Source organism: Onychomys torridus, chromosome 4, assembly GCF_903995425.1.
Source record: "Onychomys torridus chromosome 4, mOncTor1.1, whole genome shotgun sequence".
NCBI lineage: Eukaryota > Metazoa > Chordata > Mammalia > Rodentia > Cricetidae > Onychomys > Onychomys torridus.
In genome coordinates this window covers 120,866,349-120,881,412 of record NC_050446.1, presented here as the reverse complement: position 1 = coordinate 120,881,412, position 15,064 = coordinate 120,866,349, and the positions used below count along the sequence as shown (strand labels likewise).

Below are 15,064 nucleotides of genomic sequence, written 5' to 3'. Positions count from 1 at the left end.
GTGGACTGCTGGGATGGCCCAGATGGGATGCCAGTCATCTACCATGGGCATACTCTCACCACCAAGATCAAGTTCTCAGATGTCCTGCACACCATCAAGGAGCATGCCTTTGTAGCCTCAGAGTAAGTAGGTGTGGAGGACATGGGCACCCTCTGGAGGGTCCTCTCACTTCTGCGACCCTTGCATGGCTTGTTCCCACTCCCATCTCTGTTCTTGCTCAAGTCAGTTTCCTGAGTTCTTGCCTCTGCTCCCTGCATCTCTGGCTAGCATTCAAGTTCATCTCATCTTCAAAACACATTTCTGTAACTGGTCTCAGGTCAGCTCCTCTCCCTTCATCGCCCAGAAAGGAATGTCCCTATGAGCCGTTCTCAGTTTCTAGCAGCTACCAAGCCTGCAGCCCCCGTCTCTCGGAACACTGAAAGGATCCTCAAGCCACATTTGGAGGCTGCTTCTCATCTTTCCTGATGTTTGTGAGGACTGTCTCTCGACAGGGCAGCCTCATAATCAGACAAGCTCAGGGGCTCCCTCCTGCAGCACTTGCTGCCTCCCAGCTGTTTCCTGATGTGCCCCTCACATGGGTGCCTGTCTTCCGAGGGGTCCTGTGGAGAAGGTGCCCCGGCCCTTGGCTCCCATCATTCCGATCTGTAAGCAACTATTTGGACTGAGGTTTGACCCAGCATACCCGTACTTCCTTGTTGCCCTTCAGGTACCCAGTCATCCTGTCCATCGAGGACCACTGCAGCATTGCCCAGCAGAGAAACATGGCTCAGTACTTCAAAAAGGTGCTTGGCGACATACTCCTTACCAAGCCCGTGGACATTGCTGCTGATGGACTTCCTTCACCCAACCAGCTCAAGAGGAAGATCCTTATTAAGGTGTGGCAAAATTGGTAGGAGAAACCCTGAATTAAGAGATGGGACTAGCCAGGTGGTGGTGGTGGTGCACACCTTTAATCCCAGCACTCGGGAGGCAGAGGCAGGCAGATCTCTGTGAGTTTGAGGCCAGCCTGGGCTACAGAGTGAGATCCAGGAAAGGCACCAAAACTACACAGAGAAACCCTGTCTCGAAAAACCAAAAAAAGAGAGAGAGAGAGAGATGGGACGAGGTGTGGAATGGGTTTGCTGTGACTTGGTCTGCTTCCACAGCACAAGAAGCTGGCTGAGGGCAGTGCCTATGAGGAGGTGCCTACTTCTGTGACGTACTCTGAGAATGACATCAGCAACTCCATCAAGAATGGCATCCTCTACTTGGAGGACCCCGTGAATCATGTGAGGTCTAGCTGAGCCTGGACATGGTGGGGCCATGTGCTGGACTCTGGCTCACAGGTCTCCTTCGCTTTGTTCCAGGAATGGTATCCCCACTACTTTGTTCTGACTAGCAGCAAGATCTACTACTCTGAGGAGACGAGCAGTGACCAGGGCAATGAGGACGAAGAGGAGCCCAAGGAGGTAGAATTGTTCAGGGTGTGGGTTCAGTCGGATGAGAACTGGGTGGTCACTGGTATCTTTGCTGTTGTCTTCCTGTCTAGGCCAGTAGCAGCACAGAGCTGCACTCCAGTGAGAAGTGGTTCCATGGGAAGCTTGGGGCTGGGCGTGATGGGCGGCACATTGCCGAGCGCCTGCTCACTGAGTACTGCATCGAGACCGGGGCTCCTGATGGCTCCTTCTTAGTGAGAGAAAGTGAGACCTTCGTGGGTGACTACACGCTGTCTTTCTGGTAACCCACATCTAGCACATACCTGTGTTAGTCCATGCGTGTAATACTCAGAAATAACTGGTTGACACTTCAGCCTTGAGTCTAGATTTCCTGTGGAACATAATTCTTTCCTACACAGGCATGTGTGTACTTAAACATGTGTGTTTGATCTGTATGCCCTCCTATAGTGCCTTCCCCACTGTCCAAGCTTCTTTGGAGAATGGCCTCCCTTTTTGAAACTATACCTTGCCTAGTTACATATTCTTTGGGGCTCTGACTGTTTTTCATCCCTTCTCATCCTGTCTTTCCTCAGGCGGAATGGGAAAGTTCAGCACTGCCGCATCCACTCCCGGCAGGATGCTGGGACTCCTAAGTTCTTCTTGACAGATAACCTGGTCTTCGACTCTCTCTATGACCTCATCACTCACTATCAGCAAGTACCACTGCGCTGCAATGAGTTTGAGATGCGCCTTTCAGAGCCTGTCCCGCAGACAAATGCCCACGAGAGCAAAGAGTGAGGGAAGGGACAGGGGTGAGTGGGGACATGGGTAGTTCTAGTCAGGGCCTGACTCTGTTGGTTTTCAGGTGGTACCACGCAAGCCTGACCAGAGCTCAGGCTGAACATATGCTGATGCGCGTACCCCGTGATGGGGCCTTCCTGGTGCGGAAACGAAATGAGCCCAACTCATATGCCATCTCTTTCCGGTGAGGTCTACTGGATGGGTGTGGGTTCTTGCTGGGGTCTGGACTGTCTTCCATGCTGACTGTCCTGTCATTTATTGTGAAGGGCTGAGGGGAAGATCAAGCACTGCCGAGTACAGCAGGAAGGCCAGACTGTGATGCTGGGGAACTCTGAGTTTGACAGCCTCGTTGACCTCATCAGTTACTATGAAAAGCACCCCCTGTACCGCAAAATGAAGCTCCGCTACCCCATCAATGAGGAAGCGCTGGAGAAGATTGGAACAGCTGTGAGAGGGCGGGGCGGGGAGGAGCATAGCGGTGTAGCTGGAGAACACCCATAATTTAACAGTCTCTGCATGTGCTGGAAGCGAATCCTGGGGAGTTTGGGGTTCACAGGGAGGTTCTGGGAGTAACTGGGAGCCATGGTGTATAGCTAGAGAGAGTGGAACCTGAGCCGTGCCTGGGCATTCAGGCAGATCCCCTTGAGCCAAAGGGTATGTAGCAAGGTCTGGGAGCTTACATGGAGAGAGGTGTGTGCACATGGGCTGGGTCTGAGTGTGTTGGGCAGAGAGCAGGCTAGGTACATTGTATAGATGCCTCAGGCCTGCAGGAAGGCTCTGGAGGGAAGACCTAGGTTTTCCAAGGAAGAGGGTTTGCTGGACCTCTTCCTGACCTTGGGCTCAGATTGAACAACTCACTGAGTATGTGGTGCTGGTGGCAGCTAGGCAGCAGGCAACTCAGGAGTAGTTGGCATTTGAGTTTCCAGGGGCCAAGGTAGTAAACCTCGGGTAAGAGTGCAGAAAGGAGGGGAGGCCGAGTCCCGACAGTCACCCTCTCACTTCTTTGGAGTCGGGGAGTGAACTGGGGTAGACAGCCTATAGAAGAAGGCCGGCTGTGCTTCAGAAACCAGGCAGGTGGGAGCTAGCAGCTGCTTTTAACTCAGTTCTGGGGTGTTAACAGATCACAATGTGTCCTGTTTCCAGGAACCCGATTATGGAGCACTGTATGAGGGCCGCAACCCTGGCTTCTATGTGGAGGCAAACCCTATGCCAACTTTCAAGGTAAATATCTGTCCTTGACACAGGAAGCCAGGAGGAAGGGGGCCCCTTCTGCTTGGGGCTTATATTTCTGTATTCTAGGTCCCATGTGGTGTGGAGAAGTAAGTAATGGTTGTGGTTTTCTGAGACGCAGGAGGTTATAAGAGATGTGTGGTTGACAAGTGACCATAACCCTTACAAGGTTGAACCACTCTCTAGTCCCTGTGTTTTGGGTTAGTGCTGGCCCTTTGTCACTGTTCCCTCAGAGTGACCTCCGTGTCTTCCATGGATAGTAGAACAGAGGCTAGATGGCACACTGGCCAGTCTTTCTCTTCATCATGAAGATTTATTTATTAGACAGGATCTCTTGGTTTTGCCCTTTTCTTTAATGTGGCAGATTGCCCTATCCCTTACTCTCCCTCTTCAGCAGGCAAAGTGCCATCAGAGATGAGTGAGGGTTTAACTATGTAGGAGGCACACAGGACCGCACTTACTCTTACTGGCCCACCAGCCTGGACTCCCAGGAGCAGAGCCAGGGCAGGACTACAAAGCCTCCACTTCGGAGGCCAGAAGATTCCCTGGAGAAAGCCCTCTATCTTCTTATCTTGCTTGCCCTGAAGCTTTCCATAAGGCACCATTGAGAACTGTTTCTAGGAATGCTTGCTAACAGTGACACCTCCCACTGGAATAAGCCCAGGCACATGTCCATGTACATGTGCTACACTGGGTTACGTGGTGGGGAGTGCCCCTGTGCTTTACTCCACACAGTCCCGTTGTCTCGCCTCTGCAGTGTGCAGTAAAAGCCCTCTTCGACTACAAGGCCCAGAGGGAGGATGAGCTGACCTTTACCAAGAGTGCCATCATACAGAATGTGGAAAAGCAAGATGGTGGCTGGTGAGCCAGGCCCTCCAGGCTGGACAGTCTGGTGGTGTGGTGGGATGGGTGTCCAGGGCTTCTGTGGAGCTGGCACTGAGAATACTGTAACAGTATCTTGAGAGTATTTGTCTCATGTTCAGTAGCAATGTCGCAAAGTCTGACTTACGTGTGGGAACCCCCAGGAAGATCCTGTGGCAGTGTAGTGTTTGCTGGAGTCAGTACCCTATGGCTCCCACAGGTGGCGAGGGGACTATGGTGGGAAGAAGCAGCTGTGGTTTCCCTCAAACTATGTGGAAGAGATGGTCAACCCAGCAATCCTGGAGCCAGAGAGGGAGGTATGTCTGGAACCCCAGTGTCACAGGTGTCTCTCGCCCCCCCCCCCCCCCATTCTCTTTGATGTGTCCGTCACACCCAGACCCTCCTGTCTCATGTGAGTCACTTGCACATCCTGTGTGGCCATTGTACCTGTGTCACACTTGGCTGTCATGAGAACATCCAAAGGATAGTCACACACATGTAAATGCCCCTCACTGGTGCATGCAGCAGCCATGCTGACTATCCTGTGGCTTTGCTTCCTACAGCACCTGGATGAGAACAGCCCACTGGGGGACTTGCTGCGGGGGGTCTTAGATGTGCCAGCCTGTCAGATTGGTGAGCTCCAATTCCTATCTCTTGATTCCTCTAGTGTCGGGGTTCCTCCTGCTCCTGGGGAGGAAGCCAGGGGCTGAATCCCCAGGGGCTACTCTTAAACTCTGGTACCCTGCATGCTTACCCTATGCCAGATACAGTAGACTCGGAAGTCGGCAGAGATGCTGAGTGCAAGCTGCCATACAGACCTAATGGTTTAGGCCACAGGGTTGTGACAGAGGCTTGAAGATAGGGTAGGGCAGGGGTTAAAAGGCATGGCCCCAAGGAAGAGGTATGAGTCACAGCTGGGTTGGAGCCTTGGCTCCACCACAACTACTGTATGTCTGAGTTACAGTATCCTCTGTAAATTGGATTGATATACTAGTCTTGCTTGCTTATAAAGTGTGGTCAGAAAGAAATGGAATGAATTCCTTTGAGCTGGTGTCTAAGACAGCAGTTCTCATCCTGTGGGTCATGACCCCTTTGGGGATCGCATATCAGATATTTACATTAAAATTCATAACAGTAGCAACATTACAGTTTTGAAGTAACAACAGTAATTTTATGGCTGGGGTCACCACAGCATGAAGAACTGTACTAAAGAGTTGCAGCATTAGGAAGGTTGAGAACCACTGGCTTAAGGTGTGGAGTGAAGGGCAAAAGAGAGCATTCCTAGCCCTGCCTTATTTTACCCTCAACAGCCATTCGTCCTGAGGGCAAGAACAACCGGCTCTTCGTCTTCTCCATCAGCATGGCATCGCTGGCTCACTGGTCCCTGGATGTTGCAGCTGACTCACAGGAGGAGCTACAAGACTGGGTGAAAAAGATCCGGGAAGTGGCCCAGACTGCAGATGCCAGGGTGAGAACTGCCACAGCTTGGAAGGTGCTGCTGGGGCAGCATGTGGGCCTGCCAGGGAGCCAGGGCCTCCAACTCCTCAACTAGCTCCTCTGCAGAAGGCAGCATAATGCTGGTTGCTGATGTGGTCTGGCCTTAGATAAGGGACCCGGAAGAACAGACTCAAGACAGAAGTGTGATGTACTTAGGAAGCGTTGAATAGGAGGTACTCTGGACCACCTGAGGGAGTCTTTATAAGGCAAGAGGTAAGAGAGGTCCTGGGCTGGCAGCAGGAATAGAACGAGGCTTAAAAGAGATGAGGTGGTGAAGGTAGGAAGAGGGCTTAGGTAAACATTTGTGACAGAGTGTGTGCCTGGAACAGCAGGCAGAGAAGTTGCAGTTACCCATGGTAGTGGGACTCTGCTCTGCTGATGGCTTTATAGGTGCAGTAACAATCTGCAGGATCCGTTGGCTTTAGCAGCTGCAGATACTCCCAGTGACACTATTGAGGTCTGTTAGTGGCATGACTAGGTTGAATGGCAGTGGGTGGTAGGGAGTCTGGAGTGGCTAACCATGAAGAGCTGGGAGTTGGAGTTTGTGGATAGTGGGTAGCTTGCATTTGTTTGGAAGGAACAGCTTTCTGGAGGGAGCCTGGCCTCGTCCATTGAGCCTGGAGAAGCATTTACAGATGTACAGGAACTTCTGCTTTGAGGCTGTTCTAGTGCTGTGCCTGATTTGGAGATGTTCTTGCTGAAGGATGAGGCTGGGTAAAGAATGATCAGAAAGCAGTACTGGGAAGGCCTTGCCCACCTTGAGTTCCTCTGAGGTCATTTAGGACATAAGTTATGGTGAGGCTTCCATCCCAAGAGGGTTGGGGAACAAGTGTGGCCTTGGAGACAAAGAAAAAGAACAATTTTGGGCTGAAACTGGGAACCAGTAGTTCTGTCTGCTGGTATTTGAAAGTTGCAAGGGGAAGGGAGGGCCCCAGAATACCTGAAATGTGCGTGTGCCCATGCTGGCAGGAGCTTCCTTCTCCTGGGCAGGGCTCTAGCCTGGGCCTTGTGTGTCTCACCAGCTTACTGAGGGGAAGATGATGGAGAGGAGGAAGAAGATTGCCTTGGAGCTTTCTGAGCTTGTGGTCTACTGCCGGCCTGTTCCCTTTGATGAAGAGAGTAAGGCGGGGTCAGGTGTGGTGTGCAGGTGCCTAAGGGGCTAGTGGTATGAGAGTGGTGTTTAATACCCTCTCATACACACACTGCCCAAGGAGCCTGCTCTGTACATGTTCTCACTGTTTGGCTCAGAAATTGGCACAGAACGTGCTTGTTACCGGGACATGTCCTCCTTTCCGGAAACGAAGGCTGAGAAGTATGTGAACAAGGCCAAAGGCAAGAAGTTCCTTCAGTACAATCGGCTGCAACTCTCTCGAATCTACCCCAAGGGTCAGCGGCTGGACTCCTCCAATTATGATCCTCTGCCCATGTGGATCTGTGGCAGCCAGCTTGTAGCACTCAATTTTCAGACCCCAGGTGAGGGGGTTCTCAGTGGGTGGGGAGAGACTCTTAGAGCAGTTTCACTGGACACACTGTAATCCACTCTTCCAGACAAGCCTATGCAGATGAACCAGGCCCTCTTCATGGCTGGTGGGCACTGTGGCTATGTGCTGCAGCCAAGCACCATGAGAGACGAAGCCTTTGACCCCTTTGACAAGAGCAGCCTCCGAGGTCTGGAGCCCTGTGTCATCTGCATTGAGGTGGGTGTATTCATCTGGGTGCTTCAGGTGGGAAAAGGTGTGTGAGGAATATTGGTACTAAACTTGATAGGAAGTTGGCGACCAGGTGGGTCAGCATAAGTGGGGAAGGACACAGAGCCAGAGGTGAGCAGCACTTTCTGCCTCAAGTTGGAGAAGGGAACTTATCTTGGACTATTCTCGAGCTTGTAGCAGAGCTACTTTAAGTGGAAAGTCAGTTACAGGTCCTCAGTGAGGGTTGGGATCACAGAGGTAGCCAGGCTGACCATGGCCAGTTTTTGCGCAGAAGACTCAGGCTGTCCACTTAAGGCTAACCTATGAAAAGTTAACTACCTGGCAGGTCAGAGTGGCAGAAAGCAAGCTGGAGGGGGCATGTGATGAGCTGGGCTCCTGTCTGCAGGAGCAAGCAAACCTGAGGTCCACCTTTCCCGGTCCCTAGAATAGAGCTCCCCAGCACATGTCTAGTGAAAAGCTGTGACAAGGCTCAGCCCAACCCCTGCTGTGGGAATCAGCAGGGGTGACCTGAACAGAGTCTGGAAAGAATATGGACAGCCTGTGGCCAGCTGGCACACCTGGGAGTACAGAGCCATAGATAACATGACTGCTGCTTCCAGGATTTTTCCCCTAAAGGGAAATGGTTGAAAAATTCCCATGTTGGAACAGACGTGCACTTAACATGAAATGGCGTGCAAAATGCACACACCACTTGGCTAAAGCTCAGAGTTTTAGAGCCAACAGCTTGCTCTGGATTGGAACAGTGATGGGCCTAATGGGCAGCACCTTCATGGCCCAGCAGGGGGCATACTGCCTCCATGGCACATTTGCTCCCCACGCCTCTGCTGTGAGGATGTTGGGAGCAGGAGGACAGTCATTACCCCATCTTTGCCTGCCTGCCTCACAGGTCCTGGGGGCCAGGCACCTGCCGAAGAATGGCCGAGGTATTGTGTGTCCTTTTGTGGAGATTGAGGTGGCTGGAGCAGAGTACGACAGCACCAAGCAAAAGACAGAGTTCGTAGGTCAGTCAGCCTTCCCATTGCCAGGTCATTCTCCTGGGGGATTCTCTACCAGTCATCTCAGCCTCTTGATGTGGCCTGAGCTTTCGCCCTTGCTTCCACAGTGGACAATGGACTGAACCCTGTGTGGCCGGCTAAGCCTTTCCACTTCCAGATCAGTAACCCTGAGTTTGCCTTTCTACGCTTTGTGGTATACGAGGAAGACATGTTTAGTGACCAGAACTTCTTAGCTCAGGCTACTTTCCCAGTAAAAGGCCTGAAGACAGGTGAGGAATCTTCCTTGACATGGTGTTCTTTGGTCTTGCTGTCTGGGTGGAACTGAGCCACTTGATTGACACCTGGTAAGCTGAGAGGCAGGCTTTTCTCCTAGGATACAGAGCAGTGCCTTTGAAGAACAACTACAGTGAAGACCTGGAGTTGGCCTCCCTGCTCATTAAGATCGAAGTTTTCCCTGCTAAGGTAACCGCAGCAGAGTGAGCAGAGAACCCACCTCACCCCCATCCCCCACCCCCAAGGTGCAGAAGAAACCTCAGCTTCTGAGCACTTCCCCTCACTGAGCAGGAGAATGGCGACCTCAGTCCCTTCAGTGGTACATCCCTAAGGGAACGGGCCTCAGATGCCTCCAGCCAGCTGTTCCATGTCCGGGCCCGGGAAGGCTCCTTTGAAGCCCGATACCAGCAGCCATTTGAAGACTTCCGCATCTCCCAGGAGCATCTCGCAGACCATTTTGACAGTCGGGAACGAAGGTGAGGGAGGTGAAGGGGAAATTGGCCAGTGTGGGAACTCAGAGGAGGGGTGCTGGAGCCAGAAAGCACAGCACTCTGTGTTAGGTCAGTCCTTTGGCAGTTTTCTCCTTTGTGGAAAGCAGTAACTATGTGTCTTTGGGTTGTCCTGACTGGCAACAAGGCCAGTAAGGACACTTCACTTCTGTTCAAGGGCCCCAAGGAGGACTCGGGTCAATGGAGACAACCGCCTCTAGTCATGCCCCCACCTTGTTGGAGAGCAGCAGGTGCTGCCCACCTTGTGGAATGCCATGAACCAGGTTCTCTGGGAGCGGCCCACTGTAAAGCCTTCCTGGTCTCGCAGCCTGGAGCCTGGAGCCTGGATTCCAGCGGGGAAGGCTAGACAAAACCAAGCCATTAATGAGATGTATTGTTTTGGGCCTCCACTCCTAGCTCTGGGTGAAGGCAAAAAACTGTACTGTGTCTCGCATTAAGCACACATATCTGGCCCTGAATGTGGAGGAGGGTCCTTCCATCTTGGGCCGGGACCAGGGCTGAAGCCCCTTGGAGAGAGAAGTTGCCTCAGTTGGCATAGGAGGCTTCAAGGAGCTGCTGACATTCCTGAGAGTGGAAGAGGAGGAAGAGCCTTGCTGGGCTAGAGAAACAAAGTTTACATTGTCCTGTAGCTTTAAACCCCAGCTGGTCAGGGTGAAAGAGTAGAGGCCCTGCAGTTTGGCCCTGGAGCCAGGACGGAAGAATGCAGGGCCTAAGGAGAAGGCTCTGCCCTGCCCGAGGAGGAAGACACAGCACAAGGGCACACTGCCCATGGCTGGGGATGCCACTCAGCCTGAAAGATACAGGGGATCATGATAAAAATAGCAGTATTATTTTTCTTCTTCTCAGTGGTAATGTAACTAAGTTATTCAGTCTTGCCCCTCACCCTGGAAGGAAAGCCTCAGCATAGAGCCTTTGGGGACAGCCACTCTGTGGGGTGGCTGTATTGAGGGTGCAGGAAGAGAGAAGAGCAATGTCTACCCTGGTGAGCTTTTTTGTTTTATGGCAAGGAAGACTCAGTATGCTTTCCCTTAGGAATGAAATGGAGAATAGGTAGGTGGAGTCAGGCAGTAGGTACCAAATGAAGTTGCTGCTACACACAGCTTCTGTGTAGCTGGTAAAAAAGATGCAAAGGAGATGGGAATGTTGGGAAGGCAGCCTCACCTCTGAGAACAGCAGCTGGGGTCCAGGCCCGTGGGCGCAAAGGTGCCTCAGCATAGCCAGCATTCAGCACACGCAAACCCACTGCCCACATTTGGGCTCAGGGTTGGCCATTTGCTAGTTCTGCTGCCCTCTTAAGATCTGACTGCCAAATAAATCATCCTCATGTCCTTTTCTTTTAACTCGTTCATTTCTTGGGGGCTCGGCAAAGCACGGTGATTGATTGGGAATAGAAGCAAGTATGATATGGCATCCCTGGAGACTTCTGAAGCACACAGCTCTTCCCCATGGCTCTGAAATGTGAGGACACCTCTGCCACTTCATCTTCTAGTGGTATAGCTGAAGCTCACCCCACCTAGGAGCAAGTTCAGTCTCCATTGCACAGAAACCTATTCCAAAAAAGTAGTGTTTGGATATGTGCTGCCCGTTGCTACACCGCTTGCCTCTCTGCCAGCTTCTGTGCCTACACCATGTTTTGGAAGGCCTGTCTCTCCCAAGGCTCTCCTGCAGCACAACAAAAACTATGGCACAGTGAAGCAGTGTGTACCTGTGCTGAACTAGCTGCTGACTCAGGTCACACAGCACCAAGTGTCCTTGAGTGCTGGTTGGTTTCTAGTGGTCATCTAAACCAGTAGTTCTTAACCTGTGGGTCATGACCCCTTTGGGTTTGCATATCAGATACATTACAATAACAGTAGCAAAATTAGTTATGAACTAGCAAGGAACAATTTTATGGTTGGGGTCCCTGAGGAACTGTGAAGTTTTCTTATCCTATTACAGAAGGGAAGGATCCTCCCACACACAGGAAACAGTGGGTGGGATGTATCAGGAGCTCTGAGTTCACATTCAAGTCTGTGGCCCAGGAGGAGGTGGGAGCCATGTCTGCTGGTCTTCAGTGTTGATGTGTGACATCTTTGCTTGGTGCTGAGCAATTTAATTTTCAATAGATAGCTCCATTTCCTGAGCAAGTCTTCCAGGAGAAGCTCAGCTTCCTTACGCAGCTTCACACACTGTGGTTCACTTGTCATTACACCTTAACCCATTTCCTTTCCAGCTGAGTCTTGAGCCTTCTCTCAGTGAGCAACTTAAGGACCAGTTTCATCTCTTAAATCCTTTAGGTGATCCTGACTACTGTTGACTGACCCAGAATACCCAGCAAAGGGGACCGATGTGGGGGAGGGAGAAATGTCTTGGCACCTCATGGCTATCTTGCCCGACAGCTTGGGTGTAACATTGCTTTCCATCTAGTGGGCTGTGACCTGTGGAGCCTCAGCCATGTAGTGCTTAAACACAGGTACATAGGAGAAATACTGATACTGGAGCCTTGTATGAATATTCACAAGCTCCGTGGGTCATGAAAATGAGTGGTCAGGTTGCAAACCATTGGCATTGGCAGAAGAAACCAAAAGAGTAGGTTTGGAAAGGAAGTCAGTGATACCAGGAACACAAGCCAAGAGAAGTGTCCTTGTGTCTGGCTATCAGGCCAGGAACAAGTAAAGAGGGATCACTAATGAACACTTACCAAGAGAGCATTGCTTACAACTTCAGAGACATTCTGCCTCTTGCCACAGACTGAAAACCCTGGGGTTAGAAGGCAGAAACAGTTTGTGGCCTTTACTAAGAAAATTCATTTACCACATAGCTGTGTCCTTAGCAAAAAGCTGGGGCCAGACTCACCTTGAACTTTGGCTGAGGACTGGGACTTGACAGCCACTTGTTGTCATTCAACTTATCCAGTATCTCTGGCCGTGTCAGATCTATTGAAGGGCGATGAGTGTGAGGTTACTTTATCAAACTTAGTGACCAAGACAAGCCCAGACCTGCCATATTTTAATGAAAATAGATCTGGCCCTTAGAGGCTTCCCAAAGGATGTCTGGCCATGGGCCAGCCTGTTCTTACTAGTAATCATGTGCAGGATCTGCCCACCGAGACTCAAGAGATAGCTCCATGGTATCTACTAGTGTAGTCAGTCCAGTGACCTGGCCCCTCAGAGCCAGCACATAGCAGCTCCTTTAGGACCCAGCTGGCCTTGGGAAGAGCAGCCCCTGATGCTCGTTCCTTCCCAGGTGCGTTTACTCTAGGAGCCCCTTTTCCTTGTGTGATAGGCCAATGTGGTCATCCCAACAAAACGAGTTGCTTTGAGTCTTGGAGGTGTGGGTTTGACCCTGGTCCTCTACAAGGCACCTGAGTCTTCCTGCATAGTGACAAGCCCTCCTTAGCAAACAGCATGTTCTACTGATAATTCGTCAGAAAAAGGAGCAAGAAAGCTTGCCCGTGTCCTATGGCTCTAAGATCAGACTTAGTTGGCTCGGCACAATTTTAAAATTCCACGTTGTTTCACATGGAAGCCATCAGCGTGAACTCAGTAAGGCAGAAGACAGGTGAATTGGAATGTTTTCTCTTCTCTGGGCGCTGAGGGGAGCCCTAACAGCTATTGATTTTAAGGTCAGGTTTGCAAAAATAAATCGATCAATAGAGGGGTTTTTAGCTTTTTATTAATTCCCACCACCACATACACACACACACAGTCAGCAGGTAAGAAATGTCTGTACATTTTTATTTAGGAACAGTCAAAAGGTTGGAAGTACCACTGAGGCCCACTCAAACTACATAAGCAGTTTTGTCCCTCATCCCATCCCTTCTCCAAATCTGCAGATACAAAATCTAGGAAATGTGCAATTTGCATCTTAGAAATAGCAGCATCCCCATGGGGGACCTTAAGAGGCCCGGAGACTCAGCCCAAGGAGGTCAGACCCGCACCTCCCACCAGACACAGCCCACACCAAAGGCAAAGGCTATCTTTCTATTCAAATGTTCCCAGGGTAAAGGATCCTCACACTCCAGCAGGTGTGGCCCATGCCTGCCTGTAACTCAGTGCTTGGGAGGCAGAGGCAGGAAGAGTGTCCAAGACTGAGGCCAGCATGGTCTACAAAGTGAGTTTCAGGCCAGCCAGGACCACAAAAAATTCCCACTCCATGAATGCCTATGTGATAGAATAAGCTATTTCTCAATTTGCTCTCATAGCTGGTCACAGTATCAGGTGACCCTCCTGCCATTAAACAGGACAGCTGCCCCCCACTTAGCACCAGGATAGTCACTTCAGCTGTTCCTGGGAGACAGGAAGCACACCAAAGGCAGACTGTTCAAAACATTCACCAGTCACACTTCTCAGCAGTCTGGCCCCCAAGAATAAAGCCATCCACACTGAGATCAGAATATAAAGCAAGGCCGGAGGACCAGGAACCAGGACATTGTCAGCAAGGACTCTGCAGGCCCTTGGCAGCTTCCCCAACTTCCCCAAGGGCTGTGTTAGGACAACTCAAAGAACAATAGTCAGCAGAGGCCAGAGAAAGGTTGGCCTGTTCTCTCTGTTTAATAACATTGTGACACAGTCTGACCTCCCTGGCAAAGCTGAACAAAGCAGGCCACTCAGAAGCATGGGAGAGAGATCACTGCCCTAGTGACCACTGCTGCCCTCAGCCCACCCCATTTCACAAGGAGCAACCCAACTCATGCTGGAAACCTGCTGAGGAATGGGTGCTGGCTCTCATTGCAGCCAACCTCCTCACATGGGGCCCTGACCTGAGCCAAAGAAGTAACAAGAACAAGACCAAGCTGTGTGGGCAGGAGCTAAGGACAAAATCTCTAAGCGCAAACTGCAGGTTAACAGGGACCACATTATAATAGACTTTCCCCGGATGGACAGTGTCTCTTCTGGGACTTGCTTGGGAAGGACCAAGCACTGGCAACTTTCTATCTCCAGTGTCTGAACAGGCATTATCATAGACATTTTACCTTCAACTCCAGTTGTACAGAGTACGTCAGCATCATCCACCTTCCATAGAAGGGAATATATGTCAAAAGGCCTTGACCAAGAAAACCTGTTAACACATAGGTGCCCGTAAGTGTGCACAGTAGACCAATCTCTTGACAGAAGCAGCAATGACAGCAGGTAAATGTGCAGGTCCCTCTCAGGTGTCCTAACTTGCCATCCGCCCACCCTTGTAAACAGCAGGAAGACACTATGCAGCAAACAGTCCCTGGCAAATAGCTGTTCTCCCTCTGTTCTGCCTGGTTCCTGCCTGAGTAAGAGAAGGTCTAGCTCAAGGAGGGCAGAGACAGTGGAGTAGGAACTACCCTAAATCCATTCAGCCCTGCAAACCATAACAAGAGACTGAAAACGGAAACAGGCACCTACTTCCATCCTTTGGCAACCCGGGTCTGCCTTTGTCTCATTCCCAACCCCTGGTTTTCCACCCTTGCTCCAGACTTCAGAGGACTTGGGAAGAGGTGCTCCTTCTAGACCCTGAGCTAGAAAAACCTGTATTGTTTTTCAAGTCTGGAGGACCAGGTCCTTAGGATTGCTGGCTAGTGTTGACAAGCATTCAGACCCCAAAGCAGGTTCTCAGTCCTAAGACCATACTCTGTGAACTTCATAACCAAGTGCAGGTTCTGGGCTCTCAGTGCACCTGGGCTTGCCACTCCATGCAGCCACCCTTAGTGGCCAGGCACTAGGAACACAGACTCCAGCAGAAATGGATTCTGAGGACTCAGTTCCGTTTGGATTTCTGGCTAATAAACCAGGTAGCGACTGAAACAGCAAGCAGTATAATCA

General features: G+C 51.1%; 1 protein-coding gene across 1 annotated transcript in view; it reads left to right on the top strand.

Moving 5' to 3' along the window:
* Positions 1–10,625, top strand: part of Plcg1 (phospholipase C gamma 1) — a 32,221-nt gene extending 21,596 nt beyond the window's left edge. Inside the window, exons 13-33 of the mRNA XM_036183745.1 lie at positions 2–122; positions 707–875; positions 1,146–1,268; positions 1,347–1,448; positions 1,529–1,716; positions 2,009–2,209; positions 2,281–2,400; positions 2,483–2,663; positions 3,360–3,437; positions 4,204–4,307; positions 4,528–4,624; positions 4,871–4,940; positions 5,618–5,775; positions 6,827–6,923; positions 7,053–7,277; positions 7,353–7,501; positions 8,400–8,514; positions 8,616–8,777; positions 8,882–8,970; positions 9,073–9,257; positions 9,448–10,625. Of these exons, the coding sequence (XP_036039638.1) occupies positions 2–122; positions 707–875; positions 1,146–1,268; positions 1,347–1,448; positions 1,529–1,716; positions 2,009–2,209; positions 2,281–2,400; positions 2,483–2,663; positions 3,360–3,437; positions 4,204–4,307; positions 4,528–4,624; positions 4,871–4,940; positions 5,618–5,775; positions 6,827–6,923; positions 7,053–7,277; positions 7,353–7,501; positions 8,400–8,514; positions 8,616–8,777; positions 8,882–8,970; positions 9,073–9,257; positions 9,448–9,490 (2,777 nt within the window). The 3' untranslated portion in view covers positions 9,491–10,625. The remainder of the gene's footprint in view (position 1; positions 123–706; positions 876–1,145; positions 1,269–1,346; positions 1,449–1,528; positions 1,717–2,008; positions 2,210–2,280; positions 2,401–2,482; positions 2,664–3,359; positions 3,438–4,203; positions 4,308–4,527; positions 4,625–4,870; positions 4,941–5,617; positions 5,776–6,826; positions 6,924–7,052; positions 7,278–7,352; positions 7,502–8,399; positions 8,515–8,615; positions 8,778–8,881; positions 8,971–9,072; positions 9,258–9,447) is intronic.
* Positions 10,626–15,064: the final 4,439 nt, after the last annotated feature.